Here is a 14748-nt window from a genome sequence, read left to right on the forward strand (position 1 = left end):
TCATTTGCTTGAGCAATCTGCTGTCATAGAACTGTGGCACAAGGATGTCTTTAAAAATATTATTTAATTGGACAGGACCAGTGATCTCTGTGCATCAGCTAGAATAAACAATAAAATACAAGGTTGTGTTATCAATTATGTCTGTGTTTTATATTACAACCTTTGTACTAGTGATGCTTCTATTAACAGTAATAATCAACGATAGTCCACTTTACTTTTAGTCAAAATGTTGGGCGTACATTTTTTTTTTTAATCTATGATGTAAACGTTTGGTGTCTCCAGTAGGACGTGTAGGATCCTCACCGTCAGTACCAGACTAAGCTCCATTTATTGAACCATACCATGCACATCTTCCACCCAGTAGCGCACGCAGGAGTTGTTGTAACCTTTAACTATCATCTCTTACATGATGTTTCCTTAACAAAAAAAAAAATGACTATCTGGGATCAGTCAGGCAGAGGGCAGGCAAACCAGCAATGCAAACGCTAACCCACAGGGAATCCCCAGCGGGGCAGATGCATGGAGGGATTCCCATGACATCAAACTGGGTTTATTACTGTTATGATTAATTGTGTTGTGGAGACTTTAGCTCAAGAGAATTTTTCTGAAATGTAACTACAAAAAGGGACCCTTCCTAATTACATGGTGTGGTCTGCCCCCTACTGGTGTCATAGGCAAAGTACAACAGGAAAAACCTTTCACTGAAATATCAGAAATGAATCTCTCTCTCATATACAGTACAGGTCAATGGTTTGGACCCACCTTCACATTCAATGTGTTTTCTTAATTTCATGACCACTCACATGGTAGATTCTCACTGAAGGCATCAAAACTATGAATGAACACATAAACACACTATGAATGAACACATACACAGTTGTGTACTTAACAAAAAAAGGTGAAATAACTGAAAACATGTTTTATATTCTAGTTTCTTCAAAATAGCCTCCCTTTGCTCTGATTACATGTGTCCATTCATAGTTTTGATGCTTTCAGTGAGAATCTACCAATGTAAATGTGTCCAAACGTTTGGCCTGTATATATATATATGTATTAACTGGATTATTTTTTTTGTCCCAGCTCAATTCAAACTGGAATACACAATATTATATACATTCAGTTTTATGAGGTTATCCTTCATAAAGACATTAAGGATCAAGGTTTTTCCTTGTGTTATTATTTTAGGCACATAATACTTGGCAAAAAGTGATCCAAGTCAAAGGTAAAAAAAAAAAATAATCACAATTTTTCTTGTATGTTAATACCTCACCAATCAAATCACTGTAAAAGTCAGGTTTACACACAACACGCTGTTAAACCCTGTTCAGTGCTTTTAATTTACTATTCTAATCTCTTGCAAACTACTATATATTTTAATACAAGGAGGCAAACATTTTTATATAAAAACAAAAACAAGAACCACAATACCTAACTGGCAAAGAGGATTATTTATTAATGATTCTATAATTATGTATAAGACATGAAGATGATTCTTCAGCTCTGGAACTGTTATTAATGAAGCGGTTCAGGGCACACATCAATAGTCAGTGGTTTAGAAGTAGTTCAAATGGTTTCAACCATTTCAGTTGAAAGAAATTATACTGTACAACATGAAGTATAAGAAAATATTAATAAAAGTTTTCACTGGGTTCTTGTTTCAAGTGCTTATGACTGAAATCAGTTAAATCCGCTGCAAAGTGGTAAAAATGGAAATCAGCACAATCTTGGTTTGTCCAAAGCTCATAGTTTGGCTTTGCCCTGGAAGAAGCTCATCACGGCTTGCATGCACTCATCCGAGAGCCAGCGCTCCACCAGCCTCTCCACCTCCTGATTGTTGACAGCGTGAAGGCGTTCCTTTTCAGCAGCGCGGATCAGCTGCTTGGAATATGCTAGAGACTGGAGAGGACAGAGGAGAAGCGCATGCTAAGAAGATACAGATGCCACACCATCTACTGAATCTGCAGTTATTCAAAATCAGCAAAAAAGCAATTATTACAGCAATCAGGCAGTAAGAGTGAAATTAAATTTGCCACATTAAGATGGACCAGCATCCGTAGAGCAGATAGTGTTTATGAAAAAAAAAAAAAATTAAAAATAAAAAAAAATCCTGAGCCTGAACTATTCACTCTGCTTTTGTCCATGACCTCATTAATGTTGAGTGACAACATTTTTAAAACTCTGGCGAGATGCCGGGCGTAATAAGATAGCTCACATGCTGCCTTGCGATGGACAGATGTGCAAAGGCAGGTTTACCCTCTGCTAATTTCTTGCATAAAGAGACGAGTGGATGAGCGATAGTAAATGACAGGTCATTTACTTAACAAGAAAAATAATTATTAACAAAAAGGACAATTATTATGCGCCCCCCCCAGAAGAATTGGTTCAGACAGTTAAGCTGCTACTCACGTTTTTAGGGAGCTTGGCATAAGATTTCAGTCGGCTCCACACCTCCTTGTGGAAGCTGCTGTCTGGGAAGACTTCAGTGACCAGACCCACCTGACACGCCTCCATAGCTGTTAGCTTCTTATTAAACAGCAGCATCTCGCTGGCCTAAACACAGAAGCACAAAGACCTTTGTATTCGTCATAGCTGTACTTATGTAGTAGTTTGAAACCATAAATGTGTAAATACCTTTGCAGCACCCATAATTTTAGGGAATGTGTAAGAAGAGCATCCTTCAGGACTCTGGCCTAGGTTGCTAAAGGGAGTGTGGAATGTAGCCTGGACATGAAAAATAGGAACAACCTGCTGAGCACTGTGGCATATGAATGCCAAAGCATATAAAACTGTTCAAAATACTTCATAGCAGTAGTGCTCATGGCCCAATGCCAGGCTAGTGCTAGTTATGGGAAGATAACTACAGTCTCATCTTACATAAGTGATAGAAGAAAGAAAAGGAAAATGTGTTTCCATAACACAAAGGGTTCGGAAAGGTGCAGCACTTACCCGTTCAGTAGCATAAACCACATCAAAAAGACTCAGCACGGTAACCGATATTCCCACCGCAGGACCATTTATAACCCCTATGAGGGGTTTAGGGAAGTCAATGTAGGCCTTTACATAATCCCTGTTCACAAAACACCAACACAGAGGATGAAGTGTAAAGACATATGCTAATCTAGTACAACTTTACAATTACAAATAGGATAAATGCTGATAATTTAATATAATACATAGCAAATCCCCTTGCAGACATAATGCAATATTTTTCAGATTCTTATATTAAAGTGTATGATAACTGATAAGTATATTTGGTCATTCAACAATTAGAAAGTTAATGGAATTCAAATGGTGAACATAGAGGACAAGCAAAAGAAAAAAGAAAAGAAAAAAAGAGAGACCTTAGCAGATCTGCTGCACTCCTTGCCATCTGCTCCACACCCCCCTCTGGGATCTTGGTGAAGTTGGACAGGTCATTTCCACTGCAGTAAAAATCTCCACTGCCTTAGGTTGCACAGAAAGTCACAATGCATGTGTCTAAAGGCGCAAAACGCTGGTGTAACTAATTATACCAGTCCATAGATCTTGAAGTATGTCTTTACCGGTGATAACAGTGATGACAGAATCGTCTTTAGAAGCCTGGTCCAAAGCTTGTATGATTTCAGTGTACATCTAAAGCACGAAAACAGCTGAAATGTGATACACCATAATCCTCGGCACATTTTATTCCATTCCAACAAGCCTATTCGGGATTATTAAAAAGGGAGACATCACCACAAGGCATCAGGTATCACCAAATGGCTAATTTGTCAGCCGCAACAGCAACCAGAAAGTCCAAAATATTAGCAATTACGGATTACCACAGTAAGAATGCTCCATCAGAGTGTTCTGTATGCTATAAAGTGGCGGAGTAAAGGCAACGCACTGGGACATTTCTGGAAGTGTTTGAAAAGAAACCAAGGCTTTTTTAGAGAAGGTCAAGAGTCAGAGAGACACTGTTCTCAATGTTTCTACAAGAAAAGCTCAAGATTAGAGCTGCAGGGCCAAAACCATTCAGTTGCTGATTTGATGACATGTATTCGCTCTATCCAGAGAGGGAACAGATTCATGGAGATTTTTGCCTTCAGTAATAGGCCAGTAGCTCCTCCTGCTAATCCAGATCCCTTTCCTCATCAGAGAAGTCAGAGGATTTTCGAAGGAGGCGGCTCAGACGGTCAAGTGAGCATTTGAAGGATCTCTCCTTGATCTGCAAGGACATGCTGCATTGAGAGAGACGTTTGGGGCAACTGACCCTGAAACGTTCTGGTTACAGATTGTTTCTGAGAGTGTGTTCTGGGCCTAACCAAAGTATCACTGCACACCCTGACTATGTTTGGATCGAATTACAGCTGTGAGTCAGGTTTTTCCATTATGAATTAAATTACTTGCAGTGTACCCACATGCCATTTCCAATTAAGTTTATATAAAAGTAAAAAAAATAAAATAAAAACTTATTTTTTAGGCTGGGACCCCCTTATTTTAAGAACAAAGAAGAGAAAACATTAAGTCAATGCTCTGAGTTATTATTTTCAGAGTTGACTTCAGTTCTTCAGGTAAAGGCCTTGAATTTATTTGCTATAAAGGGGAAGGCTATAAGATGGACATCACTTTGGATCTTTTTCTTAGATTAAATTTAATAACTGGACCTCAGTGACTTTATTGAATACCCGACCTACACTGGTCTTAAATCCCAATCTTTACAACATATCATCCATCCAATATGTCTGAACATCAGACCTCCACAGTGATGGCATTTTTCTTTTCCGGCCTGTTTAGGGTGATTGTGGTGATCTGGTCCTGGGTGGACACCAGCAGATTTTGGTAGGAGGTGTCCGCTCCAGCGGGCTGAGCTGCTACACCAGCTGGGGTCTCCGGTTCCAGTAGAGACGATATGAGAACCACATATTTCTGCCTAGCCTCCTCCTAAATGAGTGAAAGAAATGAATGACCTAACAGCAGAACCTACAAATGAAGCACAATGCAAAGAATCTGATGCCGCTGAAAATATTAATCTAATTACATTACAGACAATGTTATTCACCTGTGAAATGGATCCCAAAGACTTCCAGGCATCCCATTTAGCTTTGTTGACAAAGTCCAGCATGCTGGGTTTGGGGGTGTTACAGGGTCCCTGAGTGGCCTAGTGACATAATCAAACAAGAAAGGACAATTGTCTGCCACACTTTCCCAGAACAAAGCATTGTGGGATAAACAGGCAAAATATGAGCCATTTCCCAGCCACATGTGCTAGTTATGGGAACATCACAATAATCTACTTTGGCGGTCTTCTTAGACGGTGATACAAAAGCATATCTTGAAAGCATGTATACGCCATGGACGCCTTAACCTTAACTAGATCGAAGTACGAAGACTCATCATTTCTAACGGCGAGGGACCGAGAGAGATCACACCCCACAGATGTACAAACGACAGGAACATACCATACATTCTGGCACTCGAGGCATCAGTCAGAGAAACGCACCTGCTTGAAGAGGGCGTAGATCCTGAGTTTGACCTCGTTGCCAGGGTCTTTCTTCAGTGTTCCCAGTTTGGCCTTGGCATTGTTAAAGTCCTCCACAGTTGCGGCCATGACCGACGCCGTTATGTGCAGCTTGAGTCTGGGAGACGCTTGTGCCGATCTGGAGCAGAGTAATAAAGCACTAAATTACATGGCTGATGATTAATAGCCTTTGGTATAGATATTAAAGATCAACATGTCACATTCTGGTGGTGATGCTATACAAATCTTACATTTCGAAATTATAATAATAATGATAAATCTACAAGAGTTACAAGTTTCGATTGAAGACTGAGATATTTAAAAACACTGCCTTAAACTTTCATGGTATTTGCAGCTGAAGTAGGGCAAAGGTCAAAGTACAGCAAAGTAATGAAAGATGAATAAATAGAGATTAAACGCTCAGATATCACGCTACATATATATTGCCAGCATCTGATAACAAAGTGCATCAAATCACGCAACATATGCATTAAGCATTCCTCTACATTGGGTTGTGCAAACGTCCTAATGAATTAATAAGCAATTGTCCACAACCACCATGCACCCCACCTACAGACTGTTGCGTAACTACGCCTTCTGCAAACCACACGAAGTACAATCGCACCATTTACTCAAGTTTTCGCGTTAGCACGCTAGCACGCGATTGACGTTTTACAATGACAAGGAGGTCTTACAGAAAAAGAAAAGATCGCCAAATATGTAACATAATCAAATCTCCGGAAGCGTCTAACCTGCCAACTCCTAGAAATCGTGCTGGAGTAAAGAGTTTCAGTGCGACAGCGGCCATAATACAGAAAGATTCCAAAGTACAGAGGTCAATTAAACAATCTGGGTTGCTTTTCCAAACGTCGGTCGTCTTGGGGCCTTTTATTTTGAAGCAAACCGGAAGTTTCTTTCATTGCACGTACATTCTCTTCCGGACGCTGCAAGACTTTCGGGTCGTTGTATTGCAGCTCGAACCATGAACGGATTTATTTTATTGATTGTTTTATTTATTTAAACTTTCCAAATCAGTATAATGTTTAGATGAATTTTTAATGCCACATGATTGTCATCTGTTCTTATAATAATTTACAGGTTAGTGCGAGGGTTTCCCAGATTGATAATTGATAAATGCCAATGACAATGCCATTAAACTAATTATTGGAGGAGAAACTAGACCAAGAATACAGCTAATGATTCAGAAAGTAGGACATAACATAACATAAATGCAGCATTTGTAAACACATAACCAGACGGATTTCAGAAAAGCTTAAAAGCTCATGATCTTAAAATCTCATTCAACCAGCAACCCCCTCAGTGCAGCACTATCAAACCAGTTATTCCAAGGCACGTGCAAGATCTCAGTCACCACAGTCCAAGCTAAAACATATTCCATCTCTCTTGGCTGCAGTGCAGGAACCTTCTTGTTTTTATAAGAATAATAATTGCCTTAAATTCCACACAAAAATGTATTGTGTGGCAAAGCAGACTTCATCCTACTTAAGATGTTAATAAGGTGTAAAACATTCTGGACTGTGCTTTTTTGCTGGGGAAGTAGTGAACTACATCTAATTGAAAAAAATTTTTACTATTATTTTTTACTATTATTTTGAAACAAAGTCATTGTGAAACACTGCAGCACAGCATGCGGTGCACACATCGAAATGCTTTTAACCCATGACCCTTTGTGAGCAGGATCAGGATTTGAACCTGCAACCTTCTAACAAAGGGTCTGTTTCCTTACCTGCTAGGCCATTTGTGTAGTTAACTGCTTAAACCTAAAAGATGAAGCATTCCTTCCTCCAGTGGACTAAAAATGTCATGAAAAAAAAGTGAAAACATTTCTAAGGTTTTTTTAAGATACGCCCCCACTGTTTTCTTAACTGCTGTTAATGAATAAATAAATAATTAGAAATGAATAAATAATTAGAAAATTCAATACCAGTGTCTGTCAGGGCTGCATGGGAGTACTTAGGTGTTGCCAAGGATATTTTCCATGCAAAATGTAACCACCTGTGTGATAGGGGTCGCTGTCCTGCTGCACAATAAATTTGGGCCAATCATACGTCTACTTGATGGATAAGAATCTGGTTGTATTTTTCATGGTATTGAAGACACCATAAATCTGGAACCTCCACCATGCTTCACTGTTGCCTGCAGACGCTCATTATTGTTCTGCTCTACAGGCCTTCGGTAATCAAGTCCCTCCTGCTCCACCGAAATAGTTCACATATTGCTGATCAGACCAGAGCATTAGTATCCCACTTCCTATGCTTGGGCTCCAAGTCGGATGTATGGCTTTTTAGCTGCAACATTTCCATGAACACCACTTCTGGCCAGACTCCCTAAGACAGTAGACGGGTGTGCCTGGGGGCCACTGGTTTCTCACAGTTCTGAGCTGATGGCACCGCTGGTTTTTTCATCCACTCCACTTTCCTCGACTGATCACTGCGTCTACGATACTCAACGTTGCCCATTCTTCAAAATGCACATCTTGAAACCCCAGTCTGCTGCGAGATATTTGCTTGCTTGTTGCAGTGTCCAGACTTGGTGTATGGCCAGCGTCATGAAACTGTTTGGTAGAATTATTTGATCATACACCTGAATATAATGCTACATTATAATCCTTGCCTTTGTGCAAGTGTACCTATACAAGAAGTGATGCTGGTCTAAAGGAAAAGACCAGCATCAAATAATAATTTGATTTAGAAATGTTCCTTTAAGATTGCTCATTTTGCATTTTGTTCGTGGTTAAAAATAACAATAATTATTCTTATTTTACTTAATTCGTATTCTTAATTTACAGCATTTTCCTTGCTAAAACATTTGCATAATATAATCAGAGCCATATTAGTTCTTGTGCACTGCTGCTATTATTAAAAACCCTGTTCCTGTTGTACAGTATAGATGGTTTTTAATGGAGATTGAGAGGTAGATTCACGGTTCTCTTGTTCTCAGATTCTCCCTGCTGACATTTAGAAAGTTCAACAAAGTTTTTAATGAGGATTTTCTTTCAACAATGATTCTCTTTCTGCTGCTTGCTATTAAATCCTGCAGGCACTGTTTCACCTTCCTCAGCAAAGACTTTAAGTCCTTTAGAGCCTCACTGCTCCAGACACATGCTTTACACCCTGCAAAATGTTTTTCACCACTGGCTGTGGTCAATCCCACTTTCTTTTACCTGCAAATGTACCACATATAGTGATATTGGGCAGTGGCGGCCTAGCGGGTAAGGTTTGCCGGTTCCCAGATCCCGAGCCGCCAAGGTGCCACTGAGCAAAGCACCGTCCCCACACACTGCTCCCCGGGCGCCTGTCATGGCTGCCCACTGCTCATCAAGGGTGATGGTTAAAAGCAGAGGACACATTTCACTGTGCTGCAGTGTTTCACAATGACAATCACTTCACTTTCAAAAGATAGAGTTGTTTTTAAGTAACAACAGTAAATTAGAAAGTGCCTTTCTCATCTGACATCATCGCTGAGCTGGCTTCAACGATGCATATGCAATTATTCTGTTGTTAGGGTCATAATAATAAATAAGCAAGTTAAAGTAAGTCTAATACTCACCACAAACATCTATCCATCTGTCTATTTATTTCTCTGTTTTTCTATCTGTCTGTCTGTTCGTCTGTTTATTTATTTTTCTGTCTGTCTACCTGTCTCTCATCTGTCCGTCTGTCTGTCTATCTTCCTGTCTGCCATCTGTCTTTCTGTCAGAGGTCTCTGCTTGTCTCTCTGCCTGTCCATCTATCTTGTCTCTCTGTCTGTCTGCCTGTCCATCTCTCTGTCTGTCTGTCTGCCTGCCTGTCATCTGTCTTTCTGTCAGAGGTCTCTGCCTGTCTGTCTGTCCATCTATCTTTTCCGTCTCTCTGTCTGCCTGCCTATCTGTCTGCCTGCCTGTCCATCTGTCTGTCCGTCCGTCACGTTTCATGCTTGTCCAGCTGCAGCACGTGTGCTTTAGCGGTGATCTCTGTGCTCTCGCGATTTGACGGCAGCCAATGAGAGGCGCGCTGTGTTGATAAAAAGGCCGCTGGGGGGCGCTCCGCCGCCGCGCTCTAGCTCGCTCCCTCGCAGGTGGGCAGTACAGGCTCATTGCGGTCAGAGAGAGTCGCGGCGCGGCGCCTCGTCGGACTCTTTTACTTCTGGGGAGAAGGAGGAAAGCCAGCTTCTCTTCTTCCTTTTTCTCGTTTCTTCCGGAGTGCTCGTCACGGGATCACGCCAGGATGCGGTGGACCTACTCGGGGGTGGAATATGCCAAGTCCATGGTGCCCGCGTCTGTAATGAGGTGAGGATGTTCCAGCTCGCTTTTCTCTGGGAGCTTCAGCTCCCTTTCGGGCGCAGTATTAGTGAACTTGTGCCCTCTTCTAGCAGCTCCTCGCTTTTTTTTATATAAAATGCGCCAGACTGGCCGAAAACCGGCTGTAATTCGCCGCATTTTACTCCTTTAACGACAACGTACAGCGTTTTGCGTCTTATCCCGTACGATAAAAATGCTCTTCACACTTATTTCAGCACTGCGCTTTTTCAGCGCGGTAGACGTAATGTGTTAAGTGTGTCATTAGAATAAATGGCGTTATATTTATGTGTTTTTGCGCATGCTGAGCATCACGTTTTAAAGTCCGAGCCCAGTTTCTGAACGCGGACTCGCCCACTTCGGCTTCAAATGAACGTGTTAAAATGCGCAAACTTTCACAGTCGAAGGCGTGAGAAGATTACACGCAACCCTGCCAAATGCCTGCTTTTACGGCTTGTCCACGTTTTCCTGGTTGCTTCGTGCCAGGTTTAGCTGCACATTTTAATGTCACTAATATATTTGTGTACAGGACAGGCCAAAAGTTTGGACACACCTTGTCATTCGATGAGTTTTCTTTATTTTCATGACCATTTTTTCAAAACTATGAATGCCTTCAGTGAGAATCTACCATGTGAATGGTCATGAAAATAAACACATTGAATTAGGTGTCCAAACTTGGTCGTTCTACAAAATCTTTGTTTTTCCAACATAGTCATACCCATCCTTCCACTTCACGGTTCTAGATGGCAGCAGTGACCTGGCAGGGTTTGAGCAGGCGTCTGCTTCTGAAGTGCGGCGTTTCGAACACCATTTGATTATTTTTGTTTGGCTCTACCATGTACTGAGCCAGTCTCAAATCGGCGTTTCTGTCCCATAGGTCTGTGTCCTCGGTGCAGGCTTCTCTCTCCCAGCGTATCCTCCCCACAGCACAGCCACGGCCGTTCCGGGTCTGCACGCAGAACCGGTGCCGGAGGAAAGGTGTGGTGGCTACCTCCCTGGAAGATCTTTTGGAAAAGGTAAAGTGACTTCTCATAAGATTACGAATGAGGCCGTAGAAAAATGAGAAATGTGTTACCAAGAGGTAGTCCGCCTCAAAGATCTTATTAATGAAAAGTGAGTCGTGGCCGTCATGGTGCAACATATTACAAGGAAGGTCGACAAATAAATGGACTCCATTGTTACTGTTAAAATATTACTGATAAAAAATGTCTCGCCTTGATGCTGCTACTTAGGAGTCAGGTACTCAATAGTTTTTACTTTAAAATTTCACTTCAGCCTCATTATCTTTGACCCTTAATCTCACCAGCATAACCTGGTGTGACTTTTACTTAGTTTCCCCACTCTTGCAATGTTTGACTCGTTGGTGACTTCCAAAGTCTTAGTATAATTCAGACGGCTTACTGCATCCCAAGCATTAGTCAGTGTTTGTATTTCTGTTTTATCAGAAGGTGCGAATGTGGGGACAATGGCAAGGTGGACCCCTCCCATGTCTAAAAGGCCCAGTATTTCCTGCTAGAATGGGTTACCCATAGCATGATCAGTGGCCAACTTTTCTCCCCCAAACGTGAAAGTGGAGTGATTGTCATTGTGAAACACTGCAGTACAGCACACGGTGGCACAACGGAATGTGTCCTCTGCTTTTTACCATCATCCTTGGTGAGCAGTGAGCAGCCATGATAGGCACCCAGGGAGCAGTGTGTGTGGACGGTGCTTTGCTCAGTGGCACCTTGGTGGTTCGGGATTCGACCCAGCAACCTTCCAATTAGGTTTTTTTATTTATTAATAAATGTATTTATTTATTTATAACCACAACTTCCTTAAAACATCCTCCATTGTAAGTCAAAATCTTTGTCCTTCATTTGTCTGCTATTTATACAGCATCTCATCTGCCGCTACACCAGTTAAGTTTGAAGGCATCTGCTCTGTGGTAGTTTTGGCGACTGAACAATTACACTAAACTTATTTAGTGTTTTTAATGAAAGTGAAATCAAAGAGTTCTTCATGACTGCTTAGTTCACTGTAGTAATTATCAAAAGCCACTTCATGAGATTTGCTTTGAAGAGCATCGAATGTTTTTTTTTTTTTTTTTTTTTTTTTTTAAATAAATAAATAAAATTTTGAACAGGTCATGTCATGTAATAGTCTTGTCTTTAGTTTTGTTTATAATGTGAAAAATGCAAGACTCATAAATGCATAGGTACATCCAAACTTTTCATTGACTGTCTCCATATTCTTCATTACACATTTGGACCAAGTCCATAAATTATGGATTATATATTGCTTTGCACTGAAAATTTCTACCGAATTTCTTTTTTCAAGATCTTGGTATTTTAACAATTAAGTGAAAAGGTTCAGAGAACCACCAGTAATCTTACAAGACCAGTCAACAAGTTTTCAAAAGTGCATAAGCACATCAATAAACAATTTTATTTAACATGCAATAAACTTTTTTTTTTTTTCCCCCTGTATTTATTTCCCTGCTATTTAATAAAAATGCTGACTATTATGATGTATTGAATATTTCAAACAGCATAAACCACTTACTTTGCATCACTAAATGTGAGCTTGTAATACAGTCTTCACTCTTCTCCACTTAATTACTTCAGTGTGCATGTAGTGGCTTCATGGTGAACAATTAAATATGTTCAGATTTCTATATAACACTACTAGCTATTATGTATCTGTGCTTATGTCCTTCGTGTACTCATGTAAGCTGTGATCACCTCTTCTGCAGTTTCAATTGTGCACTGTTAACAAGATATTTGTATTACTCTGCCTTTATGTATCTATAATGCTCATTAATCGCTGCTACTTCCTGTACCCCAGACAGCCAATGCCTTCCTGTTGACCTGTCAGTTCCTGACTCTTGTTTTGGAGGAGGATGGTACTGTGGTAGACTCTGAGGCCTTCTTCCAGTCCCTGCCCACAAACACACAGTTTATGGTGTTGGAGAAAGGGGAAATGTGGACCCAAAACAAAGTGGTGAGGTTGAACTTTGTCCCCAGTGTTAAATGAGTGCCATGGTGTCTACAGTGCCACCAGTACTCACAGTATCTGAGTTTGGAACCACCAAAAACCTTCTTATATCTGGTTGCACAAATGAGAAAGATTGGGAAAAACCACTCCACCTGTCAGGCCAGATGGAATCTTCTCACTAAAAAGCAGATTAAGGATTGTCAGATGTAAGAAGGAATATCAAACCAAAATAGAGCTTTTAGGCCTGAATTCAAAGAATCATGTTTTGAAGAAAACCAAGCATGATTGGGGCAGCATGATGCTGTGGACTGTGGACCATTTTTATTTTTGTTAATTTGAACGTAAGGAATTGGGTGACTGGTCTGCATAAAGGGTAAAATGACAGCAGACAAAACCCAACCTAACTGAGTTTGAGAGGATTTGCAGGAAAGAATGGGAGCTTATCCACCAGGATAGAACCACTAGGGTTTACTCCCAGCAGCACTAGACGTCTGAGACAATCAGAAGAAAGGCACATAGGTCACAGTACATTCATTCTAACAAAAAAAGTAAATGGAGAGGCTAAATTTTTTTTTTTTACTAACAAAAAGAAAACCAATTTAGTAAAGCCTTATCTTTTTCAGTGATCCCTGTGCGCATTCATATGCAATTTACTTACTTTTTTGTTCTTATCAGATACTTCCCAGTTTCAGACACCCTAAGAAAACTGGAATTGCCAAACTGAGCTTTGACCTGTACAAGCTGAATCCAAAAGATTTCTTTGGATGCCTGACCATTAAAGCTACCCTTTATGAGATCTACTCCCTTTCCTACGACTTCAGATGCACCAGGGCCAGGAACATTTTTAAGTGAGTTCACAATTCCATGCAACTATCTTTATTTATTTATTTTTTTTTTCTTCCCCCTTTGTGCCTGTATTGTTACATGCTGCAGTCATTTGTCCTCCTTTTTAGAGCTCTTTCCTCTGTCCTATAGGTGAAGTTTTAGTGTGAACTAAATGTTAGTTATGCAAGTACTCTGGTTATTAATTTATTTATTCCCTTTCCCTGTTTTTGTGCCTTTCAGGTCTTTATTCCGATATGTGACCCACCTGATGCGAATGACTGGCCAGCTCCTCCTGTGCGGCTCCTCCTTTGTACTGAGTTACATTGGTGATGATGACTGAAAGACAGGTGTTCGGTGTCTTTGCTGTGACTTGTGGTAAACAGCAGCTCTGTTCCCTGATTCTGTATAACTCCAACCTGGATGCTTTCGCTTTTAAGGTCCCATTTCAGTTGCGTTTTGCTGTGCAGTTGCCTGATTAGAGGATCTACCCTCATGTTAATCCGCCTCAGGTTGTCAGCCGTGACCAGACCGGTGCACAACTGCAGATGTGGTCAATAGGTCCTGCTTGTATTCTAAGGGATTTATTCTGATGCGGCCTGTCAATCCTGTGTTAATTACGTACGCCTACATTTTGTTCGAAAACTGAACCCACTACATGGGTCATTGTTAGACAAAAGTGATGGAGCACTGGAATCAGTTTGTCATTGTCATGTGGTGTCATAAATAAAATGTAATTTGTAGGTGATCTATTAAATGACGTTTTAATATTTTAAATATTTTTTTGCCTAAAGTATTGTTAGATGCTTCAGACAAAAGGTTTTTATTTCCCATTTTGTATTGTCTGTGCCCTGATGCAAAAACATGTACTAAAGGAAGTTGTGACTAAATAAAGTTTTCTAATGCATTTCACTGAGTTTTGCATATAGTTAAATTAAAAAGTAATCTTTGAGGATACGTTGCTTTTCTTTGCTCTTCCCAATTTAAAAAAAAAATTGCATTTGCATGAACAAATTAGAATTATTATTTTATCCCCATGCATTACAATATAGCAAACACTATTGTTGACCATGGGTTCCCTTTCCCTGATTGTCTTACCATTCTTCAGGAATCTATTGAGTAATATGCAACCTTTTGCTCTATCTGCTAAATTACTGAAGTAATATTTGGGATT

The 14748-nt window shown here is 40.4% G+C and overlaps 2 protein-coding genes across 2 annotated transcripts; one reads left to right on the plus strand and one right to left on the minus strand.

Annotated features, from left to right (window-relative positions):
* Positions 1–1318: 1318 nt before the first annotated feature.
* Positions 1319–6388, minus strand: eci2 (enoyl-CoA delta isomerase 2). The gene is made up of 10 exons (XM_028968243.1): positions 6232–6388; positions 5462–5618; positions 5021–5119; positions 4717–4902; positions 3543–3612; positions 3342–3444; positions 2947–3067; positions 2632–2721; positions 2407–2550; positions 1319–1896 (listed from the first exon to the last, which is right to left on the minus strand). Exons 1-10 carry the CDS (start codon positions 6285–6287, stop codon positions 1741–1743), a joined length of 1182 nt encoding a protein of 393 aa, XP_028824076.1. The 5' UTR covers positions 6288–6388; the 3' UTR covers positions 1319–1740.
* A 3148-nt stretch (positions 6389–9536) lies between these two features.
* Positions 9537–14419, plus strand: cidea (cell death inducing DFFA like effector a). Its single transcript, XM_028969898.1, has 5 exons — positions 9537–9767; positions 10654–10792; positions 12603–12758; positions 13428–13600; positions 13818–14419. Exons 1-5 carry the CDS (start codon positions 9706–9708, stop codon positions 13915–13917), a joined length of 630 nt encoding a protein of 209 aa, XP_028825731.1. The 5' UTR covers positions 9537–9705; the 3' UTR covers positions 13918–14419.
* Positions 14420–14748: the final 329 nt, after the last annotated feature.

This window comes from Denticeps clupeoides, chromosome 2 (assembly GCF_900700375.1).
Source record: "Denticeps clupeoides chromosome 2, fDenClu1.1, whole genome shotgun sequence".
Classification (NCBI taxonomy): domain Eukaryota; kingdom Metazoa; phylum Chordata; class Actinopteri; order Clupeiformes; family Denticipitidae; genus Denticeps; species Denticeps clupeoides.